The 23,564-nt window shown below is 32.7% G+C and overlaps 4 protein-coding genes across 4 annotated transcripts; all 4 read right to left on the bottom strand.

Annotated features, from left to right (window-relative positions):
- Positions 1–1,955: 1,955 nt before the first annotated feature.
- On the bottom strand, positions 1,956–8,858 carry SCDLUD_002244 (uncharacterized protein; the record flags this gene model as incomplete). The annotated part of the gene is made up of 2 exons (XM_046081367.1): positions 1,956–8,350; positions 8,450–8,858. 2 exons carry the CDS (start codon positions 8,856–8,858, stop codon positions 1,956–1,958), a joined length of 6,804 nt encoding a protein of 2,267 aa, XP_045936350.1.
- A 5,513-nt stretch (positions 8,859–14,371) lies between these two features.
- Positions 14,372–14,710, bottom strand: SCDLUD_002243 (uncharacterized protein; the record flags this gene model as incomplete). Its single annotated transcript, XM_046081480.1, has 1 exon — positions 14,372–14,710. The coding sequence occupies one exon, from the start codon at positions 14,708–14,710 to the stop codon at positions 14,372–14,374; it is 339 nt and encodes a 112-aa protein (XP_045936349.1).
- A 3,543-nt stretch (positions 14,711–18,253) lies between these two features.
- Positions 18,254–19,783, bottom strand: SCDLUD_002242 (uncharacterized protein; the record flags this gene model as incomplete). The annotated part of the gene is made up of 1 exon (XM_046081561.1): positions 18,254–19,783. One exon carries the CDS (start codon positions 19,781–19,783, stop codon positions 18,254–18,256), a length of 1,530 nt encoding a protein of 509 aa, XP_045936348.1.
- Positions 19,784–19,861: 78 nt separating this feature from the next.
- On the bottom strand, positions 19,862–23,140 carry SCDLUD_002241 (uncharacterized protein; the record flags this gene model as incomplete). Its single annotated transcript, XM_046081560.1, has 1 exon — positions 19,862–23,140. The coding sequence occupies one exon, from the start codon at positions 23,138–23,140 to the stop codon at positions 19,862–19,864; it is 3,279 nt and encodes a 1,092-aa protein (XP_045936347.1).
- Positions 23,141–23,564: the final 424 nt, after the last annotated feature.

Here is a 23,564-nt window from a genome sequence, read left to right as displayed (position 1 = left end):
TAAGTGGTAATACCAATGCTTTACATGTCCACAGTGTTGGAATGAAAAACTAAATATAACAAAAGTACTCAGATATCAGATCGCACAGTATAACCTTATTTGTTATTTGATTGATTTGTGAATTGATACTTCAATAAATAGGCACTTTTTGTGTTTTCAGTGTATCTTTTGTTTTTAAACTTTTATCATGCTTAAACAGTTATACACCACTTATATTTTGGATGACATGTAAATATTGATGTGTGCTTATTATTAACAATATGGTCCTTCACTCCAGTACAGTCATTATGATTCCAACAAACACGCAATGGTTATCCACTAGAATAACAAAATAATAATAAACAGCCCCTTTATAGTGTTGTTTTTCTTCACTCCAATCAGTATATATCCAGTTGAAACATTCTTTAAAAGTGTAAATCTGATTTCGTATTTTGATATGTTTTATAAATACTACCTGAATATCTGTTTTTTGATCAAAAACTTTTCTAATTTCTTGTAAGTTGTTGTACATTGTGTAAAATACTTGTTTTGTTTTGTTTTGTTATTTCTGATAATCAACAAACTGTTTTTTTTTAACTTTGTTGGTAATTCACAGCTTAAAAATATTTAGCATTTTTTACGAAAAAAATCTTTTTTTTTTTTTTGCAGCCAAAGAAACAATTTTTTTTTTCGTTCGCTCAAAAATATCCTCTAAATTCACAATGTTATTTTATCAATAAAACTTTAATAAATGTTGTCTAATATGAAATATAGAAAGTGAAATTGCATTTGAACACCAGTTATTTCAAGAGTTATGGAGAGTTAGAAATGCACCAAGTTTTCACCCAATATATTTTATAAATTCACCAGAGAAACTATGCCATTGTAACTATCAAGACCATAAATAATTTCAAGCATTCAGATAACATATGAAGCAACAAGAATTAAAAACTAAGTGGTTTAATATTACATATTGCAACAAGAACAGTAGATCTGATAAAACCCAATGAATAAACTTAAGACTAGTTTTCAATAACAAGTTTGTTTTGTTTTATGGATTGTGTTACAATTCATTATATGTAAAGAATAAAGTTTATTTTTGTTAATTAACACCAAATAGCAGCAAACTTAAAATGAATGAATCACAACATCTCAATTGAACATACACAATGAATCAAATACCATTCAATATTGTTTCCAAATTTCTATCTATATTACAAGATCTCGACTTGTATGTTTTTTCTTTTAATATACGCTAAAGTTGATGAAATATAACAAGTACTCTGTTGACAAGGAATGCATATTGCTGCATATTCACACTTGTCTTTCGATATAAGCTTATAATTATACATTGTGATAAAGCAAGCACTTATATGAACTAATTATTAACAAACACTTGACTTATGGAATAATAAAAAAATAGAGCTTGTTAACTAAAGAATAATATATATGAAGGGAAACTTGATCACCAATCATGTTACAAATAAACATCGATTTTATAGAATCTGGGCAGACTTATAAGCTTGGAATTATTGGTTCAAAAAACACAACATAAATTATCTCATTGATCGAGTATTTACTTCCAAAAAAATAGATCTATCTTATTCTTTATAGTTTAAGACACTTTTCTTCACTATTATTATTACACTTTTGAACTCAGCGATAGAAGAAGAATTAAAATAAAAATTCAGTATGAGAAACAAGAAAGAAAATAATATTCCAATGTTATCAATAAATAATCAGAAAAAAAAAATTTATTAGAAATAAAAACAACTTACAGTATGAAAACTAAATTGATTTAATGGTATTAAAATAACGAACTATAAAATAATACAAAAAAACAGACAATATCAAAGTTGAATGAAATAAAGACAAAAAAACATTATGAACTCAAAAAATAACCGACGAACTTAAAAAAAAATAAACTAAACATATCAGATACGATTGGAAACAAATATTTGTTTACAAAAGTGAGTTTAAAATAAATTGAAAAATAAAACAAATAAAGTAAAGGACATCTTGAAAGTCGATATTCTGTTTGAAACAGCACCAGCTTGGTAAATAGAAATTAATCCACTAGATCCTGGTTGAGATTGAATACTTTGAACTTCAATACCAGTTGTACTAGAAACAGTTTCTGATTGAATAGTAGTAGTAATAACTTTGCTACCAGATGTGGTCTTGGTAACAACATTGATGGAATTACCAGAGTTGCCATTGCCACTCTTGGTAACAGTGGTATAAACAGAACCAGAAGAAATAGTCTCAACATATTCACTAGCATTGCCTGAAGAACCTGATCCATTTTCATTATTATTGTTTGGAACAATAGTAGATGTAATAACAGATGTGATGGTACTACCTGATGTAGTGTACACGCTAGTCTTGGTAACAGTAACTGGTGTATTAGCAGTTTCGGAACTACCAGATCCACCGTTGTTGTTGTTGTTGTTGTTTGGAACGATAGTAGAGGTGATAGTAGCAGTAATGATACTACCAGATGTGGTAAACACACTAGTCTTAGTAACAGTAACTGGTGTATTAGCAGCCTCAGAACTACCAGATCCACCATTGTTATTATTGTTGTTTGGAACAATAGTAGAGGTGATAGTAGCAGTAATTGTGCTACCAGATGTAGTGTACACACTAGTCTTGGTAACAGTAACTGGTGTATTACCAGTTTCGGAACTACCAGATCCACCATTGTTGTTGTTGTTATTTGGAACAATAGTAGAGGTGATAGTAGCAGTAATGGTGCTACCAGATGTAGTGTACACACTAGTCTTAGTAACAGTAACTGGTGTATTAGCAGTTTCGGAACTACCAGATCCACCATTGTTGTTGTTGTTATTTGGAACAATAGTAGAGGTGATAGTGGCAGTAATGGTACTACCTGATGTAGTGTACACACTAGTCTTAGTAACAGTAACTGGTGTATTAGCAGTCTCAGAACTACCAGATCCACCGTTGTTGTTGTTGTCATTTGGAACAATAGTAGAGGTGATAGTGGCAGTAATGGTACTACCCGAAGTAGTGAATACACTAGTCTTGGTAACAGTGACTGGTGTATTACCAGTTTCAGAACTACCAGATCCACCGTTGTTGTTGTTGTTATTTGGAACAATAGTGGAGGTGATAGTAGCAGTAATGGTACTACCAGATGTAGTGTACACACTAGTCTTAGTAACAGTAACTGGTGTATTGGAAGTCTCAGAACTAACAGAATAAACTTCGGAACCGGAATTGTTAGAACCACCATTATTGTTGTTGTTGTTGTTTGGAATAGTGGTGGTAGTAGCATCGCATGTGACAATAGTCGAGGTTATAGTTCTGCCAGATGTAACAATCACAGTAGTTCTTGTAACACTAGAAGGCAATCCAGGTGTCTCAGTAGTTGGATTAACTGGAGAAACAGTTTCGGAAGTAGAGGTAGTACCTGGAGCTGGATTAGTAAAGGTTTTTGAAGTGGAGCTACCTTTGCTTGGGTTTGTAAATGGCCCAGTATTAGTGGTATCTGGAATACAAGTCAATGGTAAAGATTTAGAACTGGTAGTGTTGAAATAACCAAATCCTGGTGTTTCAACGTAAATGATAGTGGAAGTGGTAGACAATCCATTAGAGCCAGTAACAGTGAAAATGTTAGTGGAATACGTCGAAGTGTAAGCACCACCCCAAGATGTGAATGTAGTACTAATGTCATAATTGGCTGGTGTTTCAACTGTGTATATGGTGGAAGTGGATGGTCTACCATCAGTACCAGTAGTAGTGATAACACTAGTACCAATAGCAGATGTAACAGACCCAGTCCATGGTACATTAGTGGTAATAACACCATTGTTGGTGGGCGTTTGCACTGTGTAGATGGTAGATGTTGTTGGTAATCCATCAGTACCGGTAGTGGTAAATACACTGGTACCTACAGTGGAAGTAACAAACCCAGTCCATGGTACATTAGTGGTAGTAACACCATTGTTGGTAGGCGTTTGCACTGTGTAGATGGTAGATGTTGTTGGCAATCCATCAGTACCGGTAGTGGTAAATACACTAGTACCCACAGTGGAAGTAACAAACCCAGTCCATGGTACATTAGTAGTCGAATCCCTACGATTGATAGGCGTTTGCACTGTGTAGATGGTAGATGTTGTTGGCAATCCATCAGTACCGGTAGTGGTAAATACACTGGTACCCACAGTGGAAGTAACAAACCCAGTCCATGGTACATTAGTAGTCGAATCCCTACGATTGATAGGCGTTTGCACTGTGTAGATGGTAGATGTTGTTGGCAATCCATCAGTACCGGTAGTGGTAAATACACTGGTACCTACAGTGGAAGTAACAAACCCAGTCCATGGTACATTAGTGGTAGTAACACCATTGTTGGTAGGCGTTTGCACTGTGTAGATGGTAGATGTTGTTGGCAATCCATCAGTACCGGTAGTGGTAAATACACTAGTACCTACAGTGGAAGTAACAAACCCAGTCCATGGTACATTAGTAGTCGAATCCCTACGATTGGTAGGCGTTTGCACTGTGTAGATGGTAGATGTGGTTGGCAAATCATCAGTACCGGTAGTGGTAAATACACTGGTACCTACAGTGGAAGTAACAAACCCAGTCCATGGTACATTAGTGGTAGTAACACCATTGTTGGTAGGCGTTTGCACTGTGTAGATGGTAGATGTTGTTGGCAATCCATCAGTACCGGTAGTGGTAAATACACTAGTACCTACAGTGGAAGTAACAAACCCAGTCCATGGTACATTAGTAGTCGAATCCCTACGATTGATAGGCGTTTGCACTGTGTAGATGGTAGATGTTGTTGGCAATCCATCAGTACCGGTAGTGGTAAATACACTGGTACCTACAGTGGAAGTAACAAACCCAGTCCATGGTACATTAGTGGTAGTAACACCATTGTTGGTAGGCGTTTGCACTGTGTAGATGGTAGATGTTGTTGGCAATCCATCAGTACCGGTAGTGGTAAATACACTGGTACCTACAGTGGAAGTAACAGACCCAGTCCATGGTACATTAGTGGTAGTAACACCATTGTTGGTAGGTGTTTGCACTGTGTAGATGGTAGATGTTGTTGGCAATCCATCAGTACCGGTAGTGGTAAATACACTAGTACCCACAGTGGAAGTAACAAACCCAGTCCATGGTACATTAGTAGTCGAATCCCTACGATTGATAGGCGTTTGCACTGTGTAGATGGTAGATGTTGTTGGCAATCCATCAGTACCGGTAGTGGTAAATACACTGGTACCCACAGTGGAAGTAACAAACCCAGTCCATGGTACATTAGTAGTCGAATCCCTACGATTGATAGGCGTTTGCACTGTGTAGATGGTAGATGTTGTTGGCAATCCATCAGTACCGGTAGTGGTAAATACACTGGTACCTACAGTGGAAGTAACAGACCCAGTCCATGGTACATTAGTGGTAGTAACACCATTGTTGGTAGGTGTTTGCACTGTGTAGATGGTAGATGTGGTTGGCAATCCATCAGTACCGGTAGTGGTAAATACACTAGTACCTACAGTGGAAGTAACAAACCCAGTCCATGGTACATTAGTAGTCGAATCCCTACGATTGATAGGCGTTTGCACTGTGTAGATGGTAGATGTTGTTGGCAATCCATCAGTACCGGTAGTGGTAAATACACTGGTACCTACAGTGGAAGTAACAAACCCAGTCCATGGTACATTAGTGGTAGTAACACCATTGTTGGTAGGCGTTTGCACTGTGTAGATGGTAGATGTTGTTGGCAATCCATCAGTACCGGTAGTGGTAAATACACTAGTACCCACAGTGGAAGTAACAAACCCAGTCCATGGTACATTAGTAGTCGAATCCCTACGATTGGTAGGCGTTTGCACTGTGTAGATGGTAGATGTTGTTGGCAATCCATCAGTACCGGTAGTGGTAAATACACTGGTACCTACAGTGGAAGTAACAAACCCAGTCCATGGTACATTAGTGGTAGTAACACCATTGTTGGTAGGCGTTTGCACTGTGTAGATGGTAGATGTTGTTGGCAATCCATCAGTACCGGTAGTGGTAAATACACTAGTACCTACAGTGGAAGTAACAGACCCAGTCCATGGTACATTAGTGGTAGTAACACCATTGTTGGTAGGTGTTTGCACTGTGTAGATGGTAGATGTGGTTGGCAATCCATCAGTACCGGTAGTGGTAAATACACTAGTACCTACAGTGGAAGTAACAAACCCAGTCCATGGTACATTAGTAGTCGAATCCCTACGATTGGTAGGCGTTTGCACTGTGTAGATGGTAGATGTTGTTGGCAATCCATCAGTACCGGTAGTGGTAAATACACTGGTACCTACAGTGGAAGTAACAAACCCAGTCCATGGTACATTAGTGGTAGTAACACCATTGTTGGTAGGCGTTTGCACTGTGTAGATGGTAGATGTGGTTGGCAAATCATCAGTACCGGTAGTGGTAAATACACTAGTACCTACAGTGGAAGTAACAAACCCAGTCCATGGTACATTAGTAGTCGAATCCCTACGATTGATAGGCGTTTGCACTGTGTAGATGGTAGATGTTGTTGGCAATCCATCAGTACCGGTAGTGGTAAATACACTGGTACCTACAGTGGAAGTAACAAACCCAGTCCATGGTACATTAGTGGTAGTAACACCATTGTTGGTAGGCGTTTGCACTGTGTAGATGGTAGATGTTGTTGGCAATCCATCAGTACCGGTAGTGGTAAATACACTAGTACCTACAGTGGAAGTAACAAACCCAGTCCATGGTACATTAGTAGTCGAATCCCTACGATTGATAGGCGTTTGCACTGTGTAGATGGTAGATGTTGTTGGCAATCCATCAGTACCGGTAGTGGTAAATACACTGGTACCTACAGTGGAAGTAACAAACCCAGTCCATGGTACATTAGTGGTAGTAACACCATTGTTGGTAGGCGTTTGCACTGTGTAGATGGTAGATGTGGTTGGCAAATCATCAGTACCGGTAGTGGTAAATACACTAGTACCTACAGTGGAAGTAACAAACCCAGTCCATGGTACATTAGTAGTCGAATCCCTACGATTGATAGGCGTTTGCACTGTGTAGATGGTAGATGTTGTTGGCAATCCATCAGTACCGATAGCGGTAAATACACTAGTACCCACAGTGGAAGTAACAAACCCAGTCCATGGTACATTAGTAGTCGAATCCCTACGATTGATAGGCGTTTGCGCTGTGTAGATGGTAGATGTTGTTGGCAATCCATCAGTACCGGTAGTGGTAAATACACTGGTACCTACAGTGGAAGTAACAAACCCAGTCCATGGTACATTAGTGGTAGTAACACCATTGTTGGTAGGCGTTTGCACTGTGTAGATGGTAGATGTGGTTGGCAAATCATCAGTACCGGTAGTGGTAAATACACTAGTACCTACAGTGGAAGTAACAAACCCAGTCCATGGTACATTAGTAGTCGAATCCCTACGATTGGTAGGCGTTTGCACTGTGTAGATGGTAGATGTTGTTGGCAATCCATCAGTACCGGTAGTGGTAAATACACTAGTACCCACAGTGGAAGTAACAGACCCAGTCCATGGTACATTAGTGGTAGTAACACCATTGTTGGTAGGCGTTTGCACTGTGTAGATGGTAGATGTGGTTGGTACTCCATCAGTACCAGTAGTAGTAAAAATTGAAGTACCAACAGTAGTAGTAACAGATCCAGTCCAAGCTTCATATGTAGTACTATCAGCTGGAATCATTGGAGTTTGTACTGTATAAATGGTAAAGGTGGTTGAAATACCATCGGAACCGGTAGTAGTTATAATGCTATTACCAATAGTAGATGTAACAAAACCAGTCCATGGTATGTAGGTGGTTGTAACAGCATCAACTTCTGGAGTTTCAACGGTGTAAATGGTAGATGTAGTTGGAATACCGTCTGAGCCAATACTGGTAGTTACACTAGTACCAATGGTAGAAGTAAATGCACCAGTCCATGGCGTGTAGGTAGTAGTATTGTGTTCATAGGCTGGGCAATAAGATTCTTTTCCATCGAATGTAAATACGTAATTTGTAAAATCACTCATTACAGTTCCATCCGGTAAAGTTACTGTGAAATTCATATTTGCTTTTCCTAAGGCATTGGTAAATACAATTCTTAGTGGATAATATAATCCACCAAATAGCGTCTTTTCACTTGAACTGTCACCATCTACTCCTGAATACCAACCTCTTATAGCATTAAGAAAAAAATCTGTTGAAGTAGCAGTAATATCATTTTGTTCACAACATCCAAAGGCATTATCCCCAAATAAAACACCAGCAGAATCATCAACATTTCCTAGCGTAAAAGTATAATCACCGGTTTCTGGAGCTAAAAAATAACCGGTAAGTTACATTGTGAAATTAGTAAAAGTCGTATTATAACCGTACACTAATGGCATTGTTGAAACATCTATATCGCTATTGAAACAAATGTAGCTATTATATGGAGCATCTGCATCTGGACAAGTCCATGGATAGCTTACTCCAGGATTTAAAAAATAATGAGCTGTTTTACAAATAAAATAATCGGCCAAATCACTTTCATTGTAATAACATGGATATCCTGTTGCAAAGGTAACAGTACTTACACCATTTTGAAAATGATATGGTGCAGAGTTTTGATAATATCCATATGCCATGTAATCTAAGTTACTAAAGGTGGTACCATCATTATAGGTATAATTATACCATCTCACTTTAAATCCATTGATTGGATCTGTAATTGGACTACAAGCATCATTTGTATCGGGTAACTCTTGAGCATCAATTATTTTTGCAAATAGATATATAAAGAATGTTAACAATAAAATCGCTCGCTTGTAAATAATGAACATCATTTTTGCTAATTATAAAGGCTCGGAATTTTTTTTAACTATATAAAAATAAAATATATTTATTTGCAAAAATGTTTTTGTTGGAACCAAATTCCAATTGCGAATTAAAAATTAGCCAAATCAAGTATAATTATATTTTAAGTATTGGAAAATATATTTCCGATAGTATATCGGCAATATGTTTATCGGTGATTGATTATCACCAAAAATACAACTTAGCTGAAGTCATTTACTGTTAAGTTATAAAACCAATATTAATTGAGTAGAAAAAAATTGTGTTCTATAAAGAACATAAAAAACGAAGCTGAAAATGTAATGAAAAAAACACTTTTTATATAATTATTTAGTCGTAAGTAATATACGAAACCATTTAGTAAAAATACTATAATCAAATATATAACGTTTTTTAAACACCCAGTTTCATGGTTGATCTACAAAGAATGTCCCATCACCAAAATTCCAATAATGATAATAATAACACTTCAGATCTTGTTTTATATGAACACTTTTTTTTTTTTCTTTTTTAAAACCCCTCGTAAAATAATTTTTTAAATTATTAATTTGGGTCTTTCTTTCTGTAAGAAAATTTTAAAAGAATAAAAAAAACAAAGGAACGCATTTTAAGAAAATCCATCTATATACTCGAGCTTTTAGGTTTTTGTACTATCTTTATATGATATAAATAAGGTGACTCATTTATATAATATAAAATTTAGGATCTACAGTAAATAATTTAAATTTTTTACAACCACTGCAAAGATAAATTAATTTTCCTGCAGAAAAAAAGGGAAAAAAAAATATTTTTAAGATCATTCATTTTTATGATTGACTAAAATTTGTAGATGCTCGTAACTAAAATATTTTTTCAGAAGCCACGCAAGGTTAACCCGTTGTATTTCGGACTCAGCAAATAGCCACATATATAAACAGTTTTTTTTTACCTAAAAAAAAAAAAAAAAAAAAAAGGTTATTAGATTTTTTTAACTATTTACGAGAATAAAATCTGCATCAATGAGGGAAAATTATAAAACAATAAATACAAATCCTCGTATTAACTTTCACATGTATATATCTATTCAACAAGTCTATAGATTGCAACAGTAAAGTGAGGGGAAGAAATTTTGTATAATTACGCGGAAAAAATAACATTTTATATTCCTACAGATGCTTTTCAAAAATTAAAGAAAGTTCGTAAAATAATATAATTTTGCAGGGCAAAATCAGCAATTTAGTAGCTGATATTGACAGCAATGTTAATGAATTACCAATAATAAGAAATCTGAAGATTCCTGAAAAAATCATCGATACTATCGCAAATTATTCAACCAAAAACAAATTTATGCAAAGAGCAATAGGCTTATTAAATTATGTTGCTATGAAGTACAGGTACGACATTATATTTACGGTAAACTTTCTATCACGATACTGGTTATATCCATCACATGAGATTTTGAAAAAACAGCTAAGAAATTATTAAGTTATGTGTATAATACAAGCAATTACAAATTAATGTGGAAATATGAAAATATTACCAATGGTGAGTTGAAATTAGTATCAGATGCTAGTCATAGCAATGCTGAAGACTATAAAAGTCAGTATGGTTACTCAATTTAATGGAACAACTTGATCGTTGGAGCCAAGACTGAAGTGACAACTATAAGTTGCATTAGTTCAACCGAAGCTGAAATATTTAGTATGGTCAAAGGCATTATGACAATAAAGAATTGGTTGACAGGTACCAGAAAGATAAACAAGAAAGAAAAAATTATTGTAAAATGTGATAACAAAAGTGCTATACTACTCTGTTCTAGTTATAATGTCTCAAAGTTTCGAGACAAGTTCCGTGGAATAAGAACGTATAGAATGAGACAAGAAAAAGAAAAATTAAAATTCCGATTTGTGTTTGTTGAATCAAAAAACAATGAGTCTGATGTTTTAACCAAGTTCAATCCCGATAAAAAGGATATTGGAAAGTTTGTGGAATTGTTTGATCGTTGGTCAAATGGTGCATGTTGGAACCAAATTCCAATAGGGAGTAAAAAATTAGTCAAATTAAATATCATGATATTTCAAGTGTTAAAAAATATATTCCCGACAATTTACATAGTTAACTCTATCGAAGCTATGTTTATCTGTGATTGATTATTACCGAAAATTCAAATTATCTGAAGTCATTTAATGACAAGTTACAAAATTAATATCAATTGAAAAACAGAGAAAATAGAGATATGTAAGTACAAAAATGAAGATTAAGAGTATAATAAATAAAATACATCTCATATATTTTGTATAATTATAAATAATATAAGAAATCACTCGGTAAAAATACTATAATCAAATATATAATGTTTGTTGAATATACAGTTTCATGGTTGATCTACAAGGAATGACCCATCCCTACAATTCCAATAATAACAGTTTAGATCCGGTTTCATCCGCATAATCAAGTTTTACCAATTTTATGATGTGATTTGCTCCTAGCTTTTTTATTTTTAAAATTATACAGTTAGAACCTACAACAAGGAATTCTGATGACTCGACTGATTTATTATCAGATTAAATTACTATTAGATTTTTTTCAGTAAAATAGCACCATGTTTTTTTTTTTTTTTTTTTTCATTTAAAACAAAAAACTGATGTATCAAAAGACAAAAAGTTCAGTTTTTAAACCTACCATTAATTAAAAAGTGTATTTTCCAAGATGTTAACAAAGAGATGTTTACACTTTAAAGTAGCTCTACAAAAAATGAAAGTTTGGATAATAACTTCATCAATTGCTTTTATATATTTGATAAAAAAGATTTTTCTTGTCAAGATTATGAATATATCACTAACACTTAAACATTATAGACGTATTATGTTATAAAAACTACTGACACTGTTAAGTTTTAAAAAACTATAACTTCCACCATTGTGGTTTGATACAATGGTAATACCAATATTCCAAAGCACAATAAAAACCATGTATCTGTCGATTCAAGTTACTAGTTCTGAAACCCTTGTTATTTCCAGTTGTCCCAGTTACTATTACCAAGACTAGTGTGTTTACAATATCTGGAAGTACCATCACATCTGTTATTACATCCACTATTGTTCCAAACAATAATAATGAAAACGGATCAGGTTCTCCAGGCAATGCTAGTGAATATGTTGAGACTATTTCTTCTGGTTCTGTTTACACCACTGGTACCAAGACCACATCAGGTAGGAAAGTTATTACTACTACTATCCAATCAGAAACTGTTTCTAGCACAGCTGCTATTGAAGTTCAAAGTATTCAATCTCAACCAGCATCTAGTGGATTAATTTCTACTTCCCATGATGGCGCTGTTTCAAATAGAATGCCCACTTTCAAGATGTTTTTCACTTTATTTGTTTTATTTTTTAATTTCTTCTAAGTCTCGTGCTTACCTTCTTATCAATATGATATAATTACTTTAGATCAAATTTTTTTTTATAAAATTTTAAGTTCGTCATTTTTTTTTTTGTCTTTATTCCATCCAAATTTGATATTTTTTATCTTCCTATTTTAAAGCTCGTATTTTATATTTTTAAAATAACTAAGTTTTTGTAAACTAAGCTGTTTTTGTTTTTAATAAAAAGTTTTTTTTATTTTATTTTATGGTTTCTTTTTTTAATTTTGAATTGATTCTTTTTTCTTTGTAGGCTCAAAAATAACTTTTCTTTCACATAAACATCGATCTAATTATAATCTTAACCTTCAATTAACAAATGAACGAAATATTTAAAACTATGAAAAACAATATAAGTCCATTCACTTAAGGAGGAGATAAGTTTGTGGTATATAACTCCTGTGTATGCTTTAAACGAAAAATTACAAATTGTAAAGTCTGCTTATACCAGACAAAATCATTTTTATTTTATAACAAGAACCACTAATTAATTCTCATATCCATTTTTACTTTTTGTTTAATCGACATATTTTATCCTTTATTGTCAACCAATTTTTTATTTTTTATTGTTACAAGTATTGATTGGTTGTTGATATTGGCATGTGTAGAGTTGCTAATTCCTTATTGTTTCCCTTTTCTATTTTTACAGCCGAATACAAATTATGATATCTTGTAACATCGTTTTTTTTAATAAAGTGGTTATCACATTTAACAAATTGTTGAGCATACTAAAAGGGAGAATGCAGTTCTTAAACGTCCAAGGATAGGGATGCGTTTAAAAATAACATTGGAAACCACTAATTATAGTTTTCAATACTTTATCCACTTTACAATTTTAAATGAGGTAACACAATTCAGTATTTTTAGTTTATTTGTCGCTCGATGCTAAATAAAATAAAATTTAAATTATCATTAGTATTAATAAAAATCTGATCTAAGCCTAATTTAACATATCCACTTGATTTTACAACATCTACTATTGTGCTAGTTGGAATAAAAAAAAAAAGTGAAGCATAGTAAAAAAAACTAACCATTACTTTTATCATTAAAATCTGTTATTTGTTCCTGGTTTATTTCTGTTAGGTGATTTATTAGAAGTAAGTGCGCTACCCGTTGTTACAAGGGTATGGTTTTTCTAATATATGTTTTTTGATCAAATTATATGGTAGCCTGGTGCAGTTATAAGTTCCCACAAGTGTTGTCATTGCAGATGTTTCAACCCATTTTTATCCTTGTTTTGTCCTTGGCATATGCATTACATGTTGGTTATACCATTCTGTTAAATAATAACGTTAAAGTCTTGTTGTTGATGCAGTAATCCAATAAAAAAGACAAACTGAAAAAAAAAAAAAGTTTTTGCAGCCACTTCAAAAAAAAAATAAAAATTGTTTTCGTAGAAAATGCAAAAAAAAAACTTTTTTTTTAAAATGTAAATCGTAAAAAAAAAAAAGTTATAAATTATTACTTCATTTTCAAAGCAAACATCAAAGAGTACTTTATTATATAACCATTAAGAGAAATCCAAAAAATAAAATGGTCTTTGGCTAAATTGGAAAAAATTTATAACATATATCATATCTAAACGCTGATTTAAAAATAAGTACCAAATCATGAAAATTATAACACCAACTTAACAAAAATTAAACATTTACAGATCACATGTTAGTAAGTGAACAGACTGGGGGAGGGGGAAATTAGATACAAATGAATGGAGTATTTTTTAGTGGTACAACATTATCAACAAAGTTACTGAGAAGGATAAATTTTTAAAAGTGTTGTGTTGTTGTTTTTCCAGTTTACTAACCAAGGTGGAATGGTAAAGATATTAACTTTCCCCTTTCTGCTTAGTAAACAATATGTTTAATTAACTGCAGATATCACCAAGTGAATTACTATTTTCAATATATTAGACTCAAAAATGCTAACTAGAATTTAATTGTTGCTAGTTTGAATTAAAAATATAGTCAACTAATCTAATGACAATATTTACGTACATTTTGTTTTTTCATAAAATATTAAAATCAATTCATTACACACACACACAAAAAGAAGAAGAAGATATGAATATAAACGTAAATCTGAAACACAGATCACAAAGCACTTTTACTTTCTAGCCAAAATATAAAAAGTCCCCCATTCAACTCTTAACTTAGTATCATCAGTCCAACCAAATTCTTCTTTCAACTCGCCAACAAACATATCAGCAATATTTTTCCCTTTTTCCCCATATTTTTGTTGCCAATTGTGGTAGGCACTCCAACTATACAAATATTTTCTAAAATCAGCCATGGTATAGTCATCTCTAGCAATTTGGAAAGCAGTCTTTTTGTTACTTTTCATTGGAACATAGTCAATTTTAATCACGTCTGAGAAAAGATCAGTTGGTAACTTAATATCTTTGCAAAAAACTTTAACAGAGTTTTGCCAGGCTATTGCCAGCATAGGCCCATATATCTATTATCGTTAAAAACAAATTTCTCATAAATTTCGTTTGCCTTTGGATAATCAAGAAACCTTGGTTCGACATAAGCCCAAATAGCCAACGTGCCATTAGTTTTCAAAACTTTATAAGCTTCCTTAAAGAACTTGTCTGTATCAAACCAATGAATGGCTTCTGCACAAGTGATTAAATCAACTGAATCTGGTGGAAGAACAGAGCTCAGGTTTTCAGCTTTACAACACAAAAATTTTATAGTTTTGTCAGTGTTTTTTTGTTCAAATTCTTTTTTTAGTTCGTTAGCTGGTTCTAACATCTTACTTGAAGGATCAGTACCAATAACATGATGGAAGTATTTCAATAAAGGGAAAGTTCCAATACCAGTACCACAACCAACGTCAACTGCAGTTTCTCTTTCACCCTTATGATATGAAAGAATGGCGTTATATAAAGATTCAGGGTATGTTGGTCTATTATCCTTGTAATGTTTTGAATCAAACTTTTGGTCTGCAAATGTAGACATTTTTTTTTATTTTTTTTCTTGGGGTTTTGTTAGTATAGTGACAACTATGTAGTTTTTTTTCTTTAACAAAAGTTTAAAGTTTCGAAGTAAAGGATAAATTTCATCAACAATAATCCACAGTAGATATCTTTTGGTCTTACTCCTTTTATATAATTAAATTACGAAGAATGGTCTTAAGATATAAAACAAATCTTCAACTTGATACGTTCTTGTTGACTAATAATATAGATATATACCGTTTTATTATCTCAGTAATTCACAACTGTTGGGGTAGTTTATATGATTTGTTGCCGTGCCACCATGTGATTTGTAGTAGATTTACACTCTAAACGATAAGCTTGTACCTCTCCCTTTTTAATGTTTAATCCACTTTAGTTTCCACATTATATGATACACGATATCGGCTTTGCGCAATTCCCAGGATATTAACTTTTTCCAGCCATTAGTTTATGATAAATGTGTATTACTATTAAAATGATAGAAAGCTACTCAACTTGTATTTCTAATAATTTATTTGGATTCTTTTGTTTTGAATTTTCAAGCTGCAGCTATAATTGAATTGTAAACATTTGGTGTATTACCGGGTAGTACGAATGTAGTTGGTTATAATGAATGAAATGAGATAAAGTCACTTTTAGACTCGTTAATTTACGAATTAGGTAAATCAAGCCACCTGTGTATTAAAAAAAAAAAAATCGCAATGAAACATAGGTTTATTATGAATGTGTTATAGGATTAAAAATTCATATGGCATTTTTTTTCTAAGTCATTATATTATATGTAATAACAAGATAGATGCTTTCTGCTTTATGTTTTTTCTTCCTTTCCTCTTTTCCCTAATTTTTTACTAAATTTTCTTTAATAGTATTTTTTTTATTATTTATAAAAAGAACAGTGAAACACAGTGAAGTCAAGAATCGTATTTAATGTAAACCTTTGTTAGCATTAAATTACGTAAAACAAAAATAAAAGAAAATCTTTTTTGTGATTTAATCTTATTTTTAACCAATCTTTTATAAAACGGTTGGAAAATATACGAGAATGTTTGTAGTATATCCATGATTTCCCCCTTTTTGTTTTAAAGAAAATAGCGTCAAAAGTCAAAGTACAGAATAACGAAGAATAAAAAAGCTACGCATAATAATACACATTCTCTTAATCTTAAAAACAATCATTTCTTTCTTTTCCCTTTTTCTTCTACTCAAAAAGCTTCTTTACAAAGTTACGTGAAAAGTGATTAGGAAAAAAGAATAATTGTAAATCAATATTCAACAAGTCCGAATACCGAAAAGAGAATTTTTATTTTTGAAAAAATGAAATCTGTAAAAAAAAAAAAAAAAAAAAAAAAAAAAAAAAAAACCCCCCCCCCGAACAATTTTTTTTTTTACTGCCATGGCCGCAGCGAGATTCTTTTTATTATTCTGTTTACGAAGTTTGTTCATGGTTAAATTTGCTCAAAGAATATATATTTTTTTTTTATTGATGTAGAGAAGTACAAAATTTACGATGTGATTTGCTAATACTGAAAAAGAAAAAGTTACATAAAATAATACACATTCTCCTGGGAAATAAATCGAAATACCGCATTTTTGTTTTTTTAGGTTCTATTTTATGGATTTAAGAAAAATTAAAAAAAGAACCAATAAAAATAACACTGCAAATCTCAAAAATAACAAGTTAAAAAAATAAAAATTAAAAAGAAAAAGAAAAAGAAAAAACAAATGTAAACATAAGAACTATAACACTTTTCTCTCGTCTAGACCTTTAACAATAACATTCTATCAAATTATTTTATGTGCTTTTCTTCCTTAGAATGTTAATGAGTAAAATAAGACCAAAAATAGAAATAAAAAAGGACAATAACAAGAGTTATAACACTGCTAAACAATTTAGACATACTCATATTTTTTTTAGAAAAAAATGTTGACCAAGTAGTTATTTACTAAAGAATTTGTATTATAACAACAAGAATATCATGATGGGGTCATTAATTTTATATTCCAGAGCAATGGCGTAGTATAATCATAGATTATATTGCTTGCTTGTATTTCTTTGAATCCTTTCAATTTTTTTAAAACGCTTAAGCTTTTCCCATCAAACCATTTTGTATATTACAAGTAATTTCTAAATGAACGAATTGTTCTACAGTTGTTTCTTCGAGTAACAGTTAAACTAGGCTGCTAGTAGTACTGTATTTTGTAAGCAGGTTGTATACACCAACAAATCTCGTTCAAATGATCCATTTGCTTGGGTATCGTTCAGAGCAGAATTATTTTTAATCCTATGAGGAATTAGTTGTGTTGGTGATTTTTTTATTTTTATTTTTTTTTATTTGTAGTTTTACATACAATATACATCATAAATGTCTTTGAAAAGCTTTTACCTTGCATTGTATTTTTATTTTCAACACCAGACATTCTAAATTCTATAGAAAAAACCAATTAATAGAAAAGAATTATTTATTCTATATTTTTTTTTTTTTTGTGATATTAGTACAGTTAGAAGCAATTGATATTTGCTCTATACAATAAAAAAATTGAGCATTTATGTTTCTGTTAGCAACACATTTTTCATTTACACCAAAAAAAAAAAAATACTTCTAAACCCTAAAAAAGGGCTTGATGTACATGCCAATCAAAACGTGATTAACGGTAAACCATTAAAAAAAATGAAAAAAAACGAGTTTTTAACTTATAAAAATAAGCCAAGTATTAAATTAGACTAATTAAAAATAAAAGATTACACTAAAAATATTGCTCACATAAAAATAAGTATATGAATTTGAGAAAGAAAAAATAAAAAATAAAAAAACTTAGTTATAATGTACAGGATAAGATGTGCCAAAAGAAATAATAATATAACCATAAAAAATTAAAAATTCACCCAAAAAAAAAAAAAAAAAAAAATAAAATAAAATAATTATGATAGCAGCAGTCTTGTAAACTTAAACGAAACATAAAAGTAACATAAGCAACTATGTAAACCAAACCTTTTAAAAGTAGAGCAAAGCTATTGGCTAGTTGGTTTAAAAAAATGAAATAAAAATCACAAAGAAAACACTTAATGATATAGATGGTGTGTTTTTGCGAACACCAGCTGTATAAATGGAAAATGAATAAGCACTACTGTTAATAGTTGCACTACTGGATGATGTCGTAACTGGTTGCGTAGAAATAATTGGTGTGATAGTAGTGGCATCGGTATTAGCAGTAGTTAACGTTGTAACAATGTTATCAGTATCGGATGTTTTGGATGTGTGTTGGGTTTCACTAATATTGTTGTTATTATCGGTAGTAATGGTAGCGGTATATTCTCTGGTACTTGAAGTAGTGCTCAAAGTATCTGTAGTCGTTTCGATAGTAGCAGGCGTAGTCTTAGTGGTAAAGTCCATGCTATTTGTTTCGGTTGTAACAGAGTACACAGGAGTGCCATTATCAATAATTGTAGTGCCCTCATTGCTCTTAGTATTATTAGTCTCGACATTTGTGTTCTTGGAATTAATAATAGTAGAAGTAACTGCACCATTTTTAAAAGTTGTTGTCGTAACACTATCAGTACTCGAAAGAATGTTATTACTTGACAAACTTGGTGTAATAGTAGTAGTAGTAGTATAATCATTCCCATTATTTTTACCGAAAGTAGATTCTGTACTAGTATATGTAACATAAGTAATATATGTCGTTGCAGAATCTGTAACGGTGCTAATACTTGTAACTGTAATCGTAATGATTGGAATTGCAGAAGAAGCACTGAAAGTAAAACTATTAGGTGTAAATGACAATGAATTTGTAACGATATTACCACTCAAAACAGAACTTGATCTTGGTACATCTTTACTATTAGTGAATGTGTTATAAGTGGAACTAGTCAAACTTAATGGTAATGATTTCGTAACATTTGTACTGCTCATGATTAAACTAGATGATGTATAACTTTCTGTGTTACAAGATGAACAGTATGTTGAACTACTCAAACTTGATGGTGACGAAATTGTAGTAACTGCACTGCTTGTAATCAAACTAGATGATGTATAGCCTTCAGTACTGCTATAGGAAATATGGCTAAAATTACTAAAGCTTAATGGTAATGAACTTGTAGCGTATGTACTACTCATAATCAAACTAGATGATGTATAACTTTCGTTGTTACAAGATGAACAGTATGTTGAACTACTCAAACTTGATGGTGACGAAATTGTAGTAACTGCACTGCTTGTAATCAAACTAGATGATGTATAACCTTCCGTACTGCTATAGGAAATATTGCTAGAATTACTAAAGCTTAATGGTAATGAACTTGTAGCGTATGTACTACTCATAATCAAACTAGATGATGTATAACCTTCAGTACTGTTATAGGAAATATAAGCAGAACTCTCAATAGTATCACTACTAGATGAACTGTAGGCCGAACTACTCGTGATTAATGGTAATGAACTTGTAACATCTGTACTAATAGTTATAATTGAACTTGATGGTGTATAACTCTCTGTATTGCAGGATGAGCAATAGGTAGAACTACTCAAAACTAATGGTGATGAATTTGTACTAACCATACTAGAAGTAACAATGGAACTTGGTGGTATATAACTTTCTGTATTGCTATAGGAAATATAGCTGGAATTATTAAAACTTTATGGTGAACTTGTTGCATCTACACTGCTTGTAACCAAACTCATTGATGTATAACCTTCACTACCACTATAGGAAACATAAGTAGAACTTTCAATAGTATCACTGCTAAATGAGCTGTAGGTCAAACTACTCGTGATTAATGGTAATGAACTTGTAACATCCGTACTAATAGTTATAATTGAACTTGATGGTGCATAACTTTCTGCATTGCAGGATGAGCAATAGGTAGAGCTACTCAAAACTAATGGTGATGAATTTGTACCAACTATACTAGAAGTAACAATGGAACTTGATGGTGTATAACTTTCGGTACTGCTATAGGTAATATAAGTAGAACTTTCAATAGTATCACCACTAAATGAGCTGTAGGCTGAACTAATCATGCTTAATGGTAATGATATTGTACTAGCCGTACTAATAGATATAACGGGACTAGATGGTGTGTAGCTTTCAGTACTACTAGAGACAATATGAATAGAACTTGCAATACTACTGCTATAGGAGCTATCGGTATAACTACTAAAACCTAACGATAAAGAACTTGTAACAATATCACTACTATATGAGCTATAGATGGAACTACTCATACTTAATGGTAATGATTTTGTACTAGCTGTAATACTATTTGTAATAGTACTCGATGATGTATAAGTTTCAGTACTGCTATATGGAATATAAGTAGAACTTTCAATAGTATCACTGCTAAATGAGTTGTAGGCCAAACAACTAAAGCTTAATAATGATGAAGTTGTAACATCTGTACTACTAGTAATGTAACTTGATGATGTACTGCTTGCAGGAATGCTATATGAGTTATAAGTAGAACTGCTTGAACTTATTGGCGATGAAGTTGTAGGATTTGCAATAGTTGTTATCGAACTCGATGAGGCATAACTTTCAGAACTGCTAGAAAAATCGAAGGAACTACTTGTACTAGAAAACAAGGTTGAAACAATAGGAATACTTTTCGAAATATCGCCAGACGATAAAGTTACAACTGTGGATACCATTTCTTCGGTCGTACTTCCAGGTATTTTAGCAGAGCTGAAAGAACCAGTGGAACTAGATGAAGTATTGAAATATCCAAACGTTGGTGTTTCCACATATATAATTGTAGAAGTAATAGGAATACCATTACTGCCGGTAACGATAAATCTCTCGGTTGAAAAGGTACTAGTAAAACCACCACCCCAACCAATAGTGGTTGTACTTAATCTATTGATATCTGGTGTTTCAACGTAGATAATAGTAGATGTGGTTGGATTCCCATCTGTTCCTGTTACGGAGAAAATACTGGTAGAGTAGGTAGTAATGTATGATCCAGTCCATCCTGTTGTAGTCGTTGTTGAAGCATCAACATCTGGTGTCTCAACGTAGATAATAGTAGATGTGGTTGGATTTCCATCTGTTCCTGTTACGGTGAAAATACTGGTAGAGTAGGTAGTAATGTATGATCCAGTCCACCCTGTTGTAGTTGTTGTTGAAGCATCAACATCTGGTGTTTCGACGTAGATAATAGTAGATGTAGTTGGATTACCATCGTTACCGGTTGTGGTGAATATACTTGTAGAATAGGTAGATGTGTATGATCCAGTCCATCCTGTAATCACAGTGGTTGAAGCATCAACATCTGGTGTTTCGACGTAGATAATGGTAGATGTAGTTGGATTTCCATCATTACCAGTTGTGGTGAATATACTTGTAGAATAGGTAGATGTGTATGATCCAGTCCATCCTGTAATCACAGTGGTTGAAGCATCAACATCTGGTGTTTCGACGTAGATAATAGTAGATGTAGTTGGATTTCCATCATTACCGGTTGTGGTGAATATACTTGTGGAATAGGTAGATGTGTATGATCCAGTCCATCCTGTTGTAGTAGTTATTGAGGCATCAACATCTGGTGTTTCGACGTAGATGATTGTAGATGTAGTTGGATTTACATCATTACCAGTTGTGGTGAATATACTTGTGGAATAGGTAGATGTGTATGATCCAGTCCATCCTGTTGTAGTAGTTATTGAGGCATCAACATCTGGTGTTTCGACGTAGATAATAGTAGATGTGGTTGGATTTCCATCTGTTCCTGTTACTGTGTATATACTGGTGGAATAAGTACTAATATACGATCCAGTCCATCCTGTTGTAGTTGTTGTCGAAGCATCAACATCTGGTGTTTCCACATAAATAATTGTAGATGTAGTTGGTACCCCATTGCTACCAGTAGTGGTATATACGCTAGTTGTGTATGTAGATATATAAGTCCCAGTCCATCCAGTTATTATAGTTGAGTTGGTTTCAATACCAGGTGTCTCTACATAAATAACGTTGGAAGTTGTAGTTTGACCATTGGATCCTGTAGCAGTGGTAACTTTTGTTGTGAAAGTCGATGTATATGTCCCGGTCCATGGAACTGTTGTGGTTGAATAGGCAGGACAATAAGATTCTTCTTCATCAAAGGTGAAAACATAATTTTCAAAATCAGTTATTGTATTTCCATCAGGTAAAGTTACTGAAAAATCTAAACTTGCATAAGATATAGCATTTGAAAACACAAGTCTTAGTGGGTAATAGAACCCACCTATTAAGTTCATTGTACCTGAAGTTGTAGCATCCTGTCCTGAATTCCATCCTTTAATGGCATTTATAAAGAAATCAGTTGTAGCAGCAGTAATATTATTTTGTTCACAACATGTAAAAGCGTTTTCACCAAACAGAAGGCCAGCTGAATCATCAACATTTCCAAGGGTGAAAGTATAAGAACCGGTTTCTGGTGCTAAAAAGTAACCGGTAAGTTCCATGGTAAAATTAGTAAAAGTAGTATCATAGTCATAAACTAATGGTAAAGATACTGAAACTGCCTGACTATTATAGCATGTATATGAGCTGCTATATGGAGACTCGGCACATGGACAAGTCCAACCTCCACTAGATGAACCTTCAGCATCACAATAACAAATAAAATAGTCGGCAGAATTCCTTTTATTATATTGGCATGGAAACCCTGATTCAAATTCAATTGTTTCCACGCCGTCCATTGTATAATAAGCTGTAGACTTTTGATAGTATCCGTAAGCCATATAATCTAAACTTGTAAAAGAACTTGTATCACCAAGAGCATAATTGTACCATCTTACTTTAAAACCGGGAGTTGCATCTGTAAGTGGATTACAAGCATCTTCTGTATCGGAATCTGCTTTAACCTCAATTGCCCTATGTAAGTGTAATAAGCATAGTAGCAGTATTAAAACCCCACGTTCATATATTAAACGCATCATATCAATTAATTATGAAAAGCTTAGCCCTTTATTAGCATTCAATTTTATAAATTACTGAAACTCTGATAAGGAAAATTATTATGTGTCAAAATAAAAAAATCTTACCAGAGCAAAAAAAAACATAATCAAACTTATATTAATACACATTTAAATATTCCAAGGAGTTTTCGAAATGTTTTCCTTCAAAAATTTTTTATTTATATCCATTTTTTTTTTTTGAAGGAAAGTTTTGGTTTTAAATTATCAATAATTTTAATGTATTCTAATCATTTTGTTTTCTTTTCTTAGAAGAAAGGATACTGTTTTTCTTTTTGAAATCGCTGGTTAAACAATGTTTTTTATAAGTGCAGAATAAGTTATAATGTTTCATTTCGGACATATAGATTTATTTTTGAAATACCTTTTTTTTTTTTTGCAAAAACCC

Source organism: Saccharomycodes ludwigii, chromosome II (assembly GCF_020623625.1).
Source record: "Saccharomycodes ludwigii strain NBRC 1722 chromosome II, whole genome shotgun sequence".
NCBI lineage: Eukaryota > Fungi > Ascomycota > Saccharomycetes > Saccharomycodales > Saccharomycodaceae > Saccharomycodes > Saccharomycodes ludwigii.
Note: the sequence above shows the minus strand (reverse complement) of the source record. Positions and strands in the feature narration are given on the sequence as shown.